Genomic DNA, 14,514 nt, shown 5'->3' on the forward strand with positions numbered 1-14,514 from the left:
TCCATGCCCGAAGCAGGATTCGAACCTGCGACCGGAGCGGTCGCTCGGCTCCAGACTGTAGCGCCTAGAACCGCACGGCCACTCCGGCCGGCAAATAAATAAAAAAATAAAAAAAGATGCAAAACAAGGTGTATGGAACATGCTTCAATACTTCGTCGACCCTATATAAAATATGTTTCTATTATTCATAAACAACTTCTGCATTTGCCAGTAATAATAGGGAACTCTTGTCTTTTATCATGATTAAGAATGTTCTATTGAATACAACGTAACAACAACGGTTATATAGATTTTCTTACGTTTGTGCATTTAAAATGTACTTGCATGAAAAGTAACTGCATTGGTTACATAAAAGAGGGCAGCAGTTCCATGATATAATAATTTTTATTACTCATAAAAAGCAAATTATTTTCTTTAAAGGTGTAAGACATAAAATGCAGTAAAACTGAATGATGTGAGTTTCTAATTATGTGAAAAACAAACGAAAACAAAACAAACACAAAGAAATAAACAGAAGTCGTCGACTCCCAGTTCTTCTACAACGCAGCCATTTATGTTTCTTTCCCTACGAGTGCTACCAATGTTACCGGTAATCCTGCCATTTATTAATCGTATTGCGTACTGTTACAAAACTATAAAACCGTAGTTTTGCTATAGCACGTAAGATTATACCACAGAAAGTTGATGCAGTATGCCCAGGAATAAAGCGGCCTTGTCTCGTAAGCATGACATGAGTTAGCTGTTTCCTGCTCGTCCAAACTTCGAGTCACAAAGCGGGAGTGGTTAATCACAGTCTCAATTATTGTATATTGCTTTTTGGGAGTGTTATTTCGTCGTTCTGTAAGTTAATCATGTAAAATACGTCGTACTCTGTGAATGAAGTGGAATGGATAGTAGAAGTTTACATACGTACTCGTTCATTTAAAAAGACAAGGGAATTTTTTTCTTGAATAGTTCACAAACTAATAATCTTGAAAAAAATAATGTTGAAGTAAACAACAAAATGATGGTCCAGCAACGATTTTTCCACAGTTAAGCATAACCTTAAAAGCCTTCAGATTGAAAGCTGGAAGTTGCTGCGAACATATAACAGAAAATTACTTCTAGCCCGAAAAAAATCTCTCAATTGATTTTCGCAACATATTTCTCATTCTGTACATAATGTTATTACACCTTACCTCTCGAACCTTACCTAGTTTCATGTGTTCAGGCACTACTTCCTGCTGATCAGGTAGTGATGGTTAAGAAAGTGAATGGTAGCTTAGAAAGGTTGTGGATCGCCATCTTGACCCGACGACGCATTTGATGACTGATTAAGTACGCTTTCATCTTCCTTGGCATGTTACTAGCGAGACTAGTCGCAAGTGGAACACCGCAAACCGTGACATTTTGCATCAACTTTCTCTTCATTGTTACAACAGAAGTTTGGTGCGGGATTTCTGGTAGTGTGCTTGTTGGCCCGATGTTCTTCGAAACCATTGTGAATAGGGAGGCCTATATTCAGTTTTTCGAGAACTCTTTCAGTTAAAGCAGGATTGAAGGCAGAAATTCGTGTCTTACCACTAGCCGCGCTTTCACAAAAGAACGCACAAAACGCAAACATTTGCGGCCGCCTTATTCGCCGGACCAGTCTGGTTGTGACATTTTACTATGGGAATATCTAAAAGGAGAACTGTGCGCAGTTAACCCTTGAAAGGTGGACCAACTAAAAGAGAACGTAAATCGGAGTACTGAAACAGTCGATGTTGCAGATTGAATACGATTCCACGAACACAAAAATGCATAGACGTGCACTTCGTACATTTTCAACATACATTGCAACTATTTATATTGTCGTAATAACAAAATAGGAAACAATTCATTTCAAAATTACTGAGGTGACACATGTCATGGGCTAGCGATACACATATACTGATGGCGGTAGGACCTCATACACAAGGTATAAAAGGGAAGCTCATAGGCGGAGTTGTTATTTCAATTCTAATGATCCATGTGAAAAGGTTTCCGCCGTGGTTATGGTCAGCGCTAACAGACAAGCAACACTCTGTGAAATAACCACAGTAATCAGTGTGGGACGTACGACGAACGTATCCGTTAGGCCAGTGCGGCAAAATCTGGTATATTGCGTTATGGCGGCAAACGACCAATGAGTGCCTTTGCTAACAGCACATCGCCTGCAGCGCCTCTCCTGGGCTCGTGACTATATCGGTTGGACCCTAGGCGACTGACAAATTGTGGCCTGGTCAGGTGAGTCGAGATTTCAGTTGGCAAGAGCTGATGGTAGGGTTCGCGTGTGCCGCAGACACGGCAGTGCCATGGACAAAAAGTTTCAAAAGGCACTGTGCGAGGTGATGGTGTCTCCGTATTGGTGTGGGCTGTGTTTACATAAAATTGACAGGGTCCTCTGGTCGAAATGTACCGATCACTGACTGGAAATGGCTATGTTCGGCTACTTGGAAACCATCTGCAGCCACTCGTGGACTTAATGCTCTCAAACAACGATGTAGTTTGTAGGGATGACAATGATCCATGTCACCGGGCCACAATTTTTCGCAACTGGTTTTAAGAACATTCTGGACAGTTCTAAAAAATGATTTGACCATCCAGATCTCCCGACATGAACCCCGTCGAACATGTATGGGACAAATCGAGAGGTTAGTTCATTCACAAAATTCTGCATCTGCAACAGTTTCGCAGTTATGAACCGTGACAGAGGATGCATGGCTCAATGTTTCTGCAAGAGACTTCCAACGACTTTTTGAGTCCTTGCCACGTCGAGTTGCTTAACTAAGTCCGGCAAAGGAGGTCCGACACCGTATCAGGAGGTGCCCCATGACTTGTGTCACCTCAGTGTAGAATAATGTTTTTCTATGAATGAATGTGCGTATTATTGACGTGTTGTAATATGTAGCTACTACCTGTTTTTAAGAAGCATGTTAAAGTGACTGAATAAAAAGTAATCAGCGTAGCTTATTTCTGCACTATTATAGCGTGCATTCCACAGACCCCAAACCACCACCATTTGCGACTTCAATTGTGTCAAACGAGAGCTCATTGGAAGACAGGATAGAGGTCTGGGCTGCATGGGCTGTTACAGATGCATGCGCAATAGGTGAAGAGTGACTGAGAAACTGGCAGAGAAGAGGAATGCATGGCGGTATCAAAACGCTTTGTCACTTGGACAAGTGTCTAAGAAGTAATTGTTCAGTACATACTGCCTTAACCACAAAAAAAATCTAATAATCAGGAACAGACCATCAAGTCAGAAGTTAAAACAATGGATGCCAATGAAAGGAAAAATGGTGCTTCATACAACCATAATTCACACTCAGCGACAGCAAAATCAAATTAAAAAATGATGTAACAAAACAACATTGTACATTATTGGCACATATAGATACTGAGTATCAGCAATACGTTTTTGTTCCTTAAGAGGAATGAGGAAGTAAAGGGTTAGGACAGAACATGGATTCTATATGTATAAAATGAACAGAGATTAAAATCAAGAATTAGGAGTAAATAAGAACGACAGAAAAGTAGATTATTTCTTAAAACTGTTGTATATTCATGTTCTATCTTTGCTCCTTTCATGCAAGGAAAGCAATCAGTCATGACTAGTAGGCACATTAATGGAATATGAAAGTACGAAAAATAGTATTATTATTAGTATTAAAATTCATTTTATTTACGATTATCAAGGTACAAAAATCATTCGCATGTAGATGTTTGAGCAGTTGGGAAGTATGTGACAAGCTCAGAAAATCATTGGAAATTAGATAACAAAAAATCTAAAATAAATAATGTATGTCTATGAGAATTTCGTCCTGATAGAGCCAAAACAACTGAGCATCATCGTCTGTATTGGTATCCGCCATTTCCAGCTCCAGCTCCGGCGCGCCCTCTGCCGTAGCCGTATCCGCCAGTGGAGTAGGCGGTGAGTCCGGTGTCCTGGTACTCTATGGTGGGCCTGTAGCCGCCCTCGTCCGCCTGGTAGGATACGATCTGCTTGCGGCCGTCAGGCAGCAGCACGCGGTACTGGCCCAGGGTGCTCTCCCCCTGCCTGGACTCCTCTTGTCCAAAGTCACTCAGCGTCTCGCCGTCTTGCACCGAGTAGCTGAACTCGTAGTTGGCCGGCTCCTTTGGCATCAACAAAGAGTCATGTATAGCACTACCAGGTACATAAACTATAACTACATTTTTCGTTGACCAAATACTGAACTATCCACAGGTTATAGGGTCTTTGATAATCATCTGTCACAATCCTAAAATGGAGGTAAGTTTCATTTATCTGATACTGAACTATGATATAACGATGTAGACAGTGTGACAGGTAAAGTTTGGGTCGATCCAGGGAGCATGCACAGGTAACTGGAGTGATTAAGGAGACTGCTCACCGTTAAGCGGGAAATACAGGTTCGAATCTGGGTCTGGTACAAATTTCCATACGTCACTATTGCTTAGTACAGGGGTGTGCAACTTTTTAGCTTAGGTGGGCCATGTTGGAAGAGTACGAGTATTTTTGGCCGCTCGTATAATACTTAACACTAACACACTGAACAAAAAAGAGAGGAGGGAAAGGGACGGTCATAGCTTTACATAGACCGAATTTTTTTCCATTTTGTGATAGACGCTGATTCAAGGGCTGGATTGCTCCTTACTTTGGGCCACACGTGGCCCATGGGTTGAACACCTCTGGTATAGTACACCTATACCTAATGTAGCTGATGTCAGGGAATTCATCTTAACTAAATTAATTTCGAATTATCTGAAAGAATTATATGAGCTTCCTCTGCTTCTGTCAATAACCTCACAATAGAAAGCAGAAGATACTTAAAAATAGCAGTACAGTTTTACACGTGCCTTGTTGTAACATGTTCGATAAGGACAAAAATATATCATCTAAAATCTTATATATGGTATAGGCTACTACATCTGAGTCTAGAAAGGAACCGGCGTTTCTTGAAAAACTAACGCAATCTAATATGCATTTATTTCACAATACGGAGCGATTTCCCTAAGGCCAAAAATAAAAGAACATGTAAACCATCAATTTTGGTATCTTATAAGAAACTCTGCGTCTCACACGGAATAAACATTAAGAACTGATTTCCTAGCAAATATCAGCTTTAGAAATTAATGTAGGCTCTCTCTGAAACGATAATCCAACCAAAAATTGCAAACTGAAAACATAGATTGAATAAGAATCGCAAATATGACTATAGAAACACGGCAACTGCGAATCTCTCCAGTAAACAAACCCTACTAAACGAAGAAAATTACTGGACTATACCTTTTTCTTCATGTACCAAGTATAAAAATGACTTCTCTCTTGTACATTCACCTTACATCTCCAGACTTCGTCACAGCTCGAAACTGAAAGGCATCATTAATTTACTTTTATTTCTCCTAACATTTATGAAGATAAATGAATAACACTCTCGCTGTCTTACAGACACTTCGATTGTCGTAGAGACACTATGAACTAGCTACAAACTGATTTATCGTGTCAAAGGCCCTTTTCTTCATTAACTGGTGGGATATATGCCTTATGAAATCGGTTTTCTAAAATTCAGCTGAAAACTGCAAAATGTAAGTCAAGTGAAAGTTTTCTTCTATCCAATCGGCATTCAAATACCCCTTGGGCTATTTGGATAAATTTCCCTATATTGATCAAAGTGAGTTTCCGTGTGTCTACTTCGAAATGGGCACCGTTGATTTCCGTTTCCATTTTTTTTCTTTTAGCACTTGAGCTTCATCTGTAATGATTTCATTGGTGACAGGATACTAAACCGAAATATAAGACTACATACCGTATCCTTCTTTGAGGTGGTCTTTTCTCACACGAACATGTTACTATGAAAGTTGGTTGTTTCATTACGATAACCCACGTTTTATTGAAATAATTTTGCAAATTTTCCCTCTGCAAATGTTTAACGTCTCATACGATTTGGTATGAATAGGATGCACTAAATAATGACATCCAGAAGTGATTCTGCATTTAGTTTCCCCAAAGTAAATACCCTGTGCCACTTCTCCAGCCTATTTTGAGCTCACTTTAATCATAGTAGTGGTGTAGTAACTACGCCTACTATTAATTTTATATTAGTGGTTTTTTGCTCCACTGGCTTAAATATTTTTTCCTTCGAGTTAAATTTGTGAGAGTAATATTCTTTTAGAGGCTTCACCTAAGTATAACAGAGTACAAAACACTTCTCCCACAGGGAGATGTGGTTGAGGAAGTGCACTGTAGCTTTGTAAACTAGTCTATCATTCGCAACGAATAGAGTTTAGAAGAGCATACGGGTCGACAGATACAGATATGCACGGAACTTAACACAGCAAAGGCTGCAGGCCACTACTGTCTGATGAACATGTCTTAAGCGTACGTAGCCACTTTGGAGGATCAGATATTCGGTGCTCAGAAGGCTGTGTGTTTCTAGAACGTTCTGGAAGCTTCATGGCCTAGTGCGAGAGACATTCAACGTGGCATGGGCTTTGGATGCATAATGGGTGAGGTATCTAAATGTTTCATGATGTCTCAAAGCAGTGCTGTCGATTACAAATTAACATGTTCTTTAAGCCAATAGGAAATCAAGATGAGTGGGTAAGATCGTTAATAGATCAACTGCACTTCGATCATAGATCTCAAATCATTTGTAATATCGGTGTTCGCACTTGCACTCGGTCTCATAGAAGGATAAACTGGGTGAATCACTTAAAAGTAGCACCGCAAATATTGCGGAACTGGAAAGTGCTATTGACGTGCGGTTTTCACAGAATGAATTGGCAGTCAGGGACTCGTACTGTTAGCAACTAAACGGATTGTGATAATAGTCACAAAGTATATTTTTTGTGCAAGATTACACTTCACTTTTTAAATTACAACAAATCCTATTGACATTGACGAATTAAAAGCAGGTAAATTAGAATGTCAATGGCATTTTTTGCAAGATTATAGAGGGAGTCGTTGTCAAGATGTCGTACTTTGAAAAATTTCCACACCGACACTGCGTACCTGGTAGGTACGATATTGTTATGCTTGCTTGCAGTGGGCTTGTGTGTACCTAGTGTATAACAGTCCCAGCAGTAGGTACTGAGGGGGGGCATAGTGTTTACGAATGAACAAAAAGTCACTAGTATGGTGTATGGAGAGTGTAGGCAAAATGCAGTTCATTTTGTACGGTGTATGCGGAAAGATTTCAAAATAGATGTCAACCATCTCGGCAATTATTTATCTACCTCTTCAACCAGTTACGTGAAAATGGTATTGTAATACCTAGACAAGTTACGACAGGAAAAGGGAAAATTAATGGTTGATTTGGTGGAATAGACCAAACAGAGATGTCATCGGTCTCATCGGGTTAGAGAAGGATGGGGATGGAAGTCGGCAGTGCCCTTTCAAAGGAACCATCCCGGCATTTGACTAAAGCAATTTAGGGAAATCACGGAAAACCTAAATCAGGATGGCCGGACGCGGAATTGAGCCGTCACCTCTCGAATGCGAGTCCAGTGTCAGAACCACTGCTCCACCTCGCTCGGTGGGAAATTAAGGTTATTGCAGCTTTTTCAGTTGATCTGCACGTTAACTCCCACACAATCACCCGAAGAAATGGCATACGTCAGGCAAGTGTCCTGTAAGTGTCCTACGCATTATCGACATAGGTTCCATACCTATCACATCTCTCTCCATCAAGAGTGGCATGGAAACAAGTATGAGAACCGTATAAAATTCTGTAAATGGACATTACAACAGGATACTCCAAATTATCAAGTATCTTGTTTGATGATAAACCCACATTTACCAATGATTGTCAGGTAAAGCCGGCCGGGGTGGCAGAGCGGTTCTAGGTGCTACAGTCTGAAACCACGCGACCGCTACGGTCGCAGGTTCGAATCCAGCTAAGTCCCATAGTCCTCAGAGCCATTTGAACCTTTTTTTTGTTGAGGTAAACAACCGAAACATGCACTGTTGGTCTGTTGACAATTCCCGTTGGCTTAGTTAGGTGGAACGTCAGCATCCATGGAGTGTGAACGTGTGGTGTGGGATAGTGAACCATCAGCTCATAGGCGCATTATTCATAGATGGAGCACTGAACGCGCAAGAGTATCGCAGCTTGCCAACAGATCATCTTCCACTGCTACTAGAAGACGTTCATCTGCAAATTAGTAAGAACCTGTGGTACCAAGATGATGGCTGTCCAGCCCATAGTGCACGAAGTACTACAAAATGTCTTCACGAATTGTTTCCAAATTGCTTTACTGGACGTAGAGGACCTATACCGTCGCCGGCCCTTTCGCCAGATTTGACCCTGTAGACGTTTTTCCGTGGGAAAGCAGAAAGGTGCTCTCTACAAGCACATGTCATCTATACACGATGATACACAACGACGTATTACTGCAGTCTGCTCGGACATCGCCGCTAAAATGCTAGCAGGTGTGGAGCACTCGTTCCATACAAGACTGGAAACGTATACCGCGGCTGCCGGTGGCTTTTTGTCTCTTTACTGTTCAGAATCTTGTTGTTTAGTGCATACTACGAGAGGCATTGTACAAGTGTGGGTGTGAGAAATTTTCAAAATATGATACCACGTAAACGACTCGCACTAGAGTCCTCTAATAAACATCACTGAGAGTCTAATTTACTCTGCTTTTAGTCTGTCTGTTGATTGAAATAGGCATTGTTGCATTGAAAAAAAGTGTATGTTTGCACAACAAACACTGCTTAAATATTATTACAATGTGTTGTTTTGTTCACAATACAAGACATTGACTGTGAAAAACGCACGTCAATAGCACTTCGAATTTTCACAATATTGACAGTGCAAGTTTTAGAGGATTCAAAAATGGTTCAAATGGCTCTGAGCACTATGGGACTTAACTTCTGAGGTCATCAGTCCTCTAGAACTTAGAACTACTTAAACTTAACTAACCTAAGGACATCACACACATCCATACCCGAGGCAGGATTCGAACCTGCGACCGTAGCGGTCACGCGGTTCCAGGCTGTAGCGCCTAGAACCGCTCGGCTTTTAGAGGATTCACCCTGTGTAGACTTGAAGAGCCGAATGCTAATAGTAGGGAATGTTGGCCGTTGGAACACGACAGCTGAGTAGAGATAATAATTAAATTATTGTATATGCATGTCAGCAATGTACCAAATTGTGAAACAGTATAACTCGGCCTGTATAGATTTTCGTAAATACAGGACAACGCGCTGTTAATCATGACCCTGGACCTATGGCGTGGATAAGTTTTATCGCTCTTTGCTTCCCGTTTGTGAAATTTCTGAATTTGTTTAACACATTCACACGCTGATAGCTCTTTGGCTGCGTGTTTAAGTAATTTTTTCCAGTGTGAGAAGGTTCCAACCTTGAACTATTTCCAATTTTGAGAGACAGTGTTGTTACTAGCAAAATCTATCTCATTTCCTTCTTTTAACTACATCATTCAGCGGCTTCCTTTTCGTTCCCAGGCCTCAATCTTTTGCAGTATTTCTTTAATAGTAGTTACATCATGTGTGAGGTAAAAAGCCGCCAAAGAAACCAAGATTCGGAACACTGACCCAGGGGAGAAGCGTAGGGTCTGCGCCAGTAAAAGGAATTGAGCGACGCCAAGCAATTGAGCGACGCTCAAGTAACCGTGGCAGTTATTCGGAATCTTTTTTATGTTCCTCAAAATATTTAAGTTCAGCAAAAAAAGGAATGAGAGTGATAAAATGCTTCGGCTATCCATTGAAATTTAAATCATTTCCGGAATTCCTCCAATGCACTTCGAGTTTGCTCGGTCTATTGTTTAATGTCTATTGTTTTACCACGCCCTTTCCCATGTAAAATCAGATTTATACCATCTGAGGAACAGTAATATTAGTTAAAAATTAAATATATTTGGATCAGTAAATTCAGATACTTACGGCCATAGAATCTTCTTGCCCTCCAGCGCGGCCGTAGCCGAATCCGGGCACTCCATAGACTGGAGACAGGCCTCCAGCGTTACCAGAGGGCGCACCGTACTGAGTGGAGAGCGCGTCACCAGAGTAAGAAGGGGCGCCGTACTGTGTGGACAGACCGAGTCCTCCAAAGCCAGCTGCACGGCCAGCTGCCGAAGGAGCACCATAGCGAGTGGAGAGACCACCGCCGATCCGCCTACCGGCTCCAAACCTCCTGGAGGAGGCGCTTCTAAAGCTGGAGGAGACACGAGCCGCTGGACCCTGGCTGGAAGCGCCTGAGCGACCGAAAGCGGCGCCTGTCAGCGCAGGAGCTCCGTACTGCGTGCTGAGGCCGTTGGCTGCTGGTGCGCCGTACTGAGAGCTGAGAGAGGAGGCCGAGGGAGGTCCGTACTCAGAGCTGGGAGGCAGGTACGAGCGGCTGACTGGCGGTTCAGCGACGACCGACAAGAAAAGCGTACTCAGGAGGACATAAACCTGTTGACCAAATATAGAAATTTAGTTAATAAATATTGATAATAAATATATTTATACACTGATAAGGCATCATATTTAAATTATTAGAATAAATGAGCTCCGAGTTAAGTAAAATAGAATTTCTAAATTAATACGGCAAATGTCACCCATACTACAACAAGGGGACATAGTGAAGTGATTGGCCAGGATGAGGATAATGTAGTAAAATTGTAACATCCCTTCTGACATCATTTCAGTTCCTGTCGTGACATTCGTAATCTACTGAAATCATTTGCGACTAGCTGAAACACTGAACCAGCTTGATATGCAGACCAGCCTACCAGAGTTTTACCAACAAGATAATAAGAAATGACGAGGAAACATAAGGGAGTTGAAGTCTGGACTAGGTTAGTGATGATGTAACTCAGCAGGTGCGCACCGACCACGGAAGTCAAGTGTTTTATTCAAGTCACAAGAGCTCAATATCACAAACGGACATCAAAGAGTGATATTATTTGTCCATGTGCCCTCTCTTTAGTTTTTGAAAATATGAGTTGTTCGAATCGCGAATGAATTATCACCGTTACGGTACTATGATCTCAACCTACTACTAAAGTTCCACCACTTATTGTAGTAGTTTCTTAAGGTGTGTAACCAAGATGCTTTGTAATCTGACCCATACATTGAAATTTGTCAGACTTCACCCAATATATACCATAAAATGGAATATATTGTTCAAATGCTCCAGATTCTTTCAAAAAATAGTTATAATTTAGAAAATGATCAATACAGTTTTATATGGCAGAGCACGCTGGAGCATGGTTAGTAGAGCTACATATACTGACATTACCAGACCGTTTTGGCAATGAATAAAAATGTAATTTAATTTGTCGACCGCGTACCCGACTTATGATGAAAAATTATCTATTACGTGTCGGGACCACCGTGTTCTGAATACAATTCTAAGAGATGTATGTAGAATTAATGCGAAACTAGTGAAGACAAAAATACTACGACATTGCTAGATACATGTCTGTGTCAACGAGGGCCAATCTGCGAAATTCTACCAGGGTAGATAAAACAGTGCATTGTGCATCCCTATGTTTCATAGACAACGAAATGGATAAAAATTATTGTATCAGAGTAATATACCTCGATAGTTCAAGATATATTATGTTTTTTTCTCTTTTTTTTAACCACTGAAGATTATGAGTAGTGGGCAACAAAGAACGTATGTGGCAGCTTTCCACTTCTGACTATTGGAACTCTTTTTGGTGTACAGTCGGTCAGTTCCTTATTATTTAACTACTACACTGGTCCACTAGTTCCCCACTAACTCTTAGATCGAACAGCGTGAAAAATTAGACTGACGTTATGCCTTCTGTGCTTTATATCTATTTCTGTGGCAGATTCCCTGTAACCCAAATCGATGACGTGTACGTCAATAGCTGTATTCAAGCTTTCTTTGATAAATATGTGAATAGATTTCAAGTTCTTCTCTAGCAAATTCTGACAACAACAAAAAATTTGTATTAAAGCGTTTAAAATCGGTACACACGTATTGAACCGTCCGTTTGTGGCGAATCACACAGATTTTCCTTCAAAACATTTACGGTTTGTTTATTTTCTTCAACAACGAACAGCAACTGTTTGATATGTTGTAGTTATTGCAATATCGTAATATCCTTATTTTCTCAGATACTATCACAATTCTCGTGATAAAAAAAATTCTCGTCAGTTATTGTTAGATCAATATGCATTTTAAAAAAATATTGGTTTGACTTTCCTATGTGGATCAGCTGACCCATAGTCAAAGGACTTGAATTTGCGGGAAGGGGGATGCCAACAAAAATAAAATTTCCATCTGGTCATTCTCATCTATTTCTTTTTCTGATAAAGCTCCGTCTATGACACCCTTCCTGACATAACTCCCTAACCTGTCTTCTACTTTTGCTTTTTAGTGGTTCCTTTCACATAATGTATCTGTAAATATAAATGTAGATTTATGACACATCCACATAAAATATGTGCGGTTTGTGTATCAACACGAATTAAGTAGCGTCATAAAATGTCTATTCGAGCGAGAAACACACTAATACCGCAAGTATGAAAACTATTTTCTGTCTCTGAATCTTTTTAATTTTCGGTACATTGAAACAAGACTCGCTGAATCATTGGTCATGTCAGATATTCACTACTGTGATGAAGCTCATGCGGTACAGCGTTGCGTACATCTACCGATTCGAGATATCCATGAGTGCTTGTGTGTGACGTATTGCAACGGTCACTAGTTTGATCATCTAACTACTTCCTATCGTCATTTGCGTTGACTACCACTGAACAAGTAGTGTGCCTAAGATTCTGTACTTTTAATTGGTGTATGAGAGTCTCATTAGATAGCCTCGACCATCAGTTGTCACATCTCACCATCTGCTATCCACCTATGTAATCAGCTTTACCGTTGATAGGGTATACTCCATGTCGCGTAGTTTCATGTGACTGCTTACGTCTCTTGCCTCATTTATTTCATTCGTATTTCTCTGTTCTGCCTACAGTTTCTTCAAATTAACGCTTCCTGCCAACAAATGTTTTAGTACAGTAAGCACGTTTATTACAGCTGTCCATTTTCACCCTTACTCTTTTTACATGCCTACCGTTGAGATATAATTTACAGCTTTCATACTTTGGTTTTATCAAAATTGTGAATAATATCTAGTTATATATAACAGCGTCTATGAACATTGTAATCTTGTCAAATAACTTGAAAGCATGTTAATGAGGCGTAATATTTTCAAGTTAAGCAACAATACCAACCAGTTGTGTGTACTACAAACCTAAGTACTGACTGTAGTGTAGACTGCTAGAAAGAAATTTTGGTGGTGGATTAGTCTGTATTGAAAGCAAAGTTCCCTCAGCGTGCAATTAACAGAGGAACGGAAAGTAGTGAATCAGCAGAGTAGTCACAAGAACTGGCCCACTTCAGAGCGCTGAATGTTCAATAAATATGTGGAAGTCTATAATCATCTATCTTCAGAACCAAGTAGGAATCATTGTACTAATAAAAAAATAATTTAATACTGAAAATGAGATTTAAAGCAACGATTCACTCAGTAATATTTGTTGTTTCATTTATATTGTTGACGAGTCACGCAAGGAACAGGAAACTGAATTAGAGTTGCAGTACTCATAAAGACCATTAGTACGTTTCTCGTTTATACTAGGTATTAATTACTATGTCCATTAAAATGAACTCCATTAAAATGAACCTGCACTCTGCTTAATACAGTATCTACGTAAAGAGAACACAAGGGAACTGAGATGTAGTGAAGAATAACAAAAATAAGAGCAGGACCAACCAAAGAATTTGTACTGCTATACGGACAGAAGGAAAGTTGAAAGTTGTTGGATACTAACTAAGACAGCTAGTCTACATCGGAGAAGAATATTTTCAATAACGGCTACTATGAAGGTCCGAATGGTGCCCTCGCTTGCTACTGAAAGAGACAAACGCTCGTTCCGTGTGCTCCCAAGCCTCCAGTGAAATTGGCCGTTGTCGGTTGCTGTCGCCCCTATTGTCGTAGACCCTCGGTGTTAGACGGGTATACATCTTTCTCAGCACCTGAATCTAGTGCTAAAAAGATTTGTAACAGTCTTTCCTATTCCAATACCTTGATGTGTACAGAATGCTGCCCTGCCTTCCGACGTGCCCCTCCTTCAATAACGATTTGTTAAAAGTGGTCATTCCAGTAGCTTATCTCATCTGGTATTTCGGATTCACGTGTTCTGCTTACTGTGTGACGATGAAAAAGTGTACCGAAGGCCACCTGTAAACTGAGAAATACGGAATTCGACTCTGTAGCCAACTGTGCGTAAGGTGCGCGTGTTTTCTGTGCTGCGCCTGTCTTACCTTCATGTTGCTTACGTGGAGCGCACTGAGAGGCGAGTGACCACACTGAGACGCTCTCCAGTATATATACCGAAGCGGCACCCCTCGGCGCTCAACAAGTTTCGGTCCACTTGCTCCAGTTAGCGGCCGATGGCCAATTTCTCTTGCATCACGACGGATGACCTTCGTGCCGTCGGAGAAGACCGTTCTCAAGCCGCACCCCTCTGAA

General features: G+C 40.8%; 1 protein-coding gene across 1 annotated transcript; it reads right to left on the bottom strand.

The window, feature by feature from the left end:
- Positions 1 to 3,701: 3,701 nt before the first annotated feature.
- Positions 3,702 to 14,312, bottom strand: LOC124616302 (pro-resilin-like). Its single transcript, XM_047144605.1, has 3 exons — positions 14,307 to 14,312; positions 9,911 to 10,420; positions 3,702 to 4,137 (listed from the first exon to the last, which is right to left on the bottom strand). The coding sequence occupies exons 1-3, from the start codon at positions 14,310 to 14,312 to the stop codon at positions 3,850 to 3,852; spliced, it is 804 nt and encodes a 267-aa protein (XP_047000561.1). The 3' UTR covers positions 3,702 to 3,849.
- Positions 14,313 to 14,514: the final 202 nt, after the last annotated feature.

The sequence above is a fragment of the Schistocerca americana genome, chromosome 5, assembly GCF_021461395.2.
Source record: "Schistocerca americana isolate TAMUIC-IGC-003095 chromosome 5, iqSchAmer2.1, whole genome shotgun sequence".
NCBI lineage: Eukaryota > Metazoa > Arthropoda > Insecta > Orthoptera > Acrididae > Schistocerca > Schistocerca americana.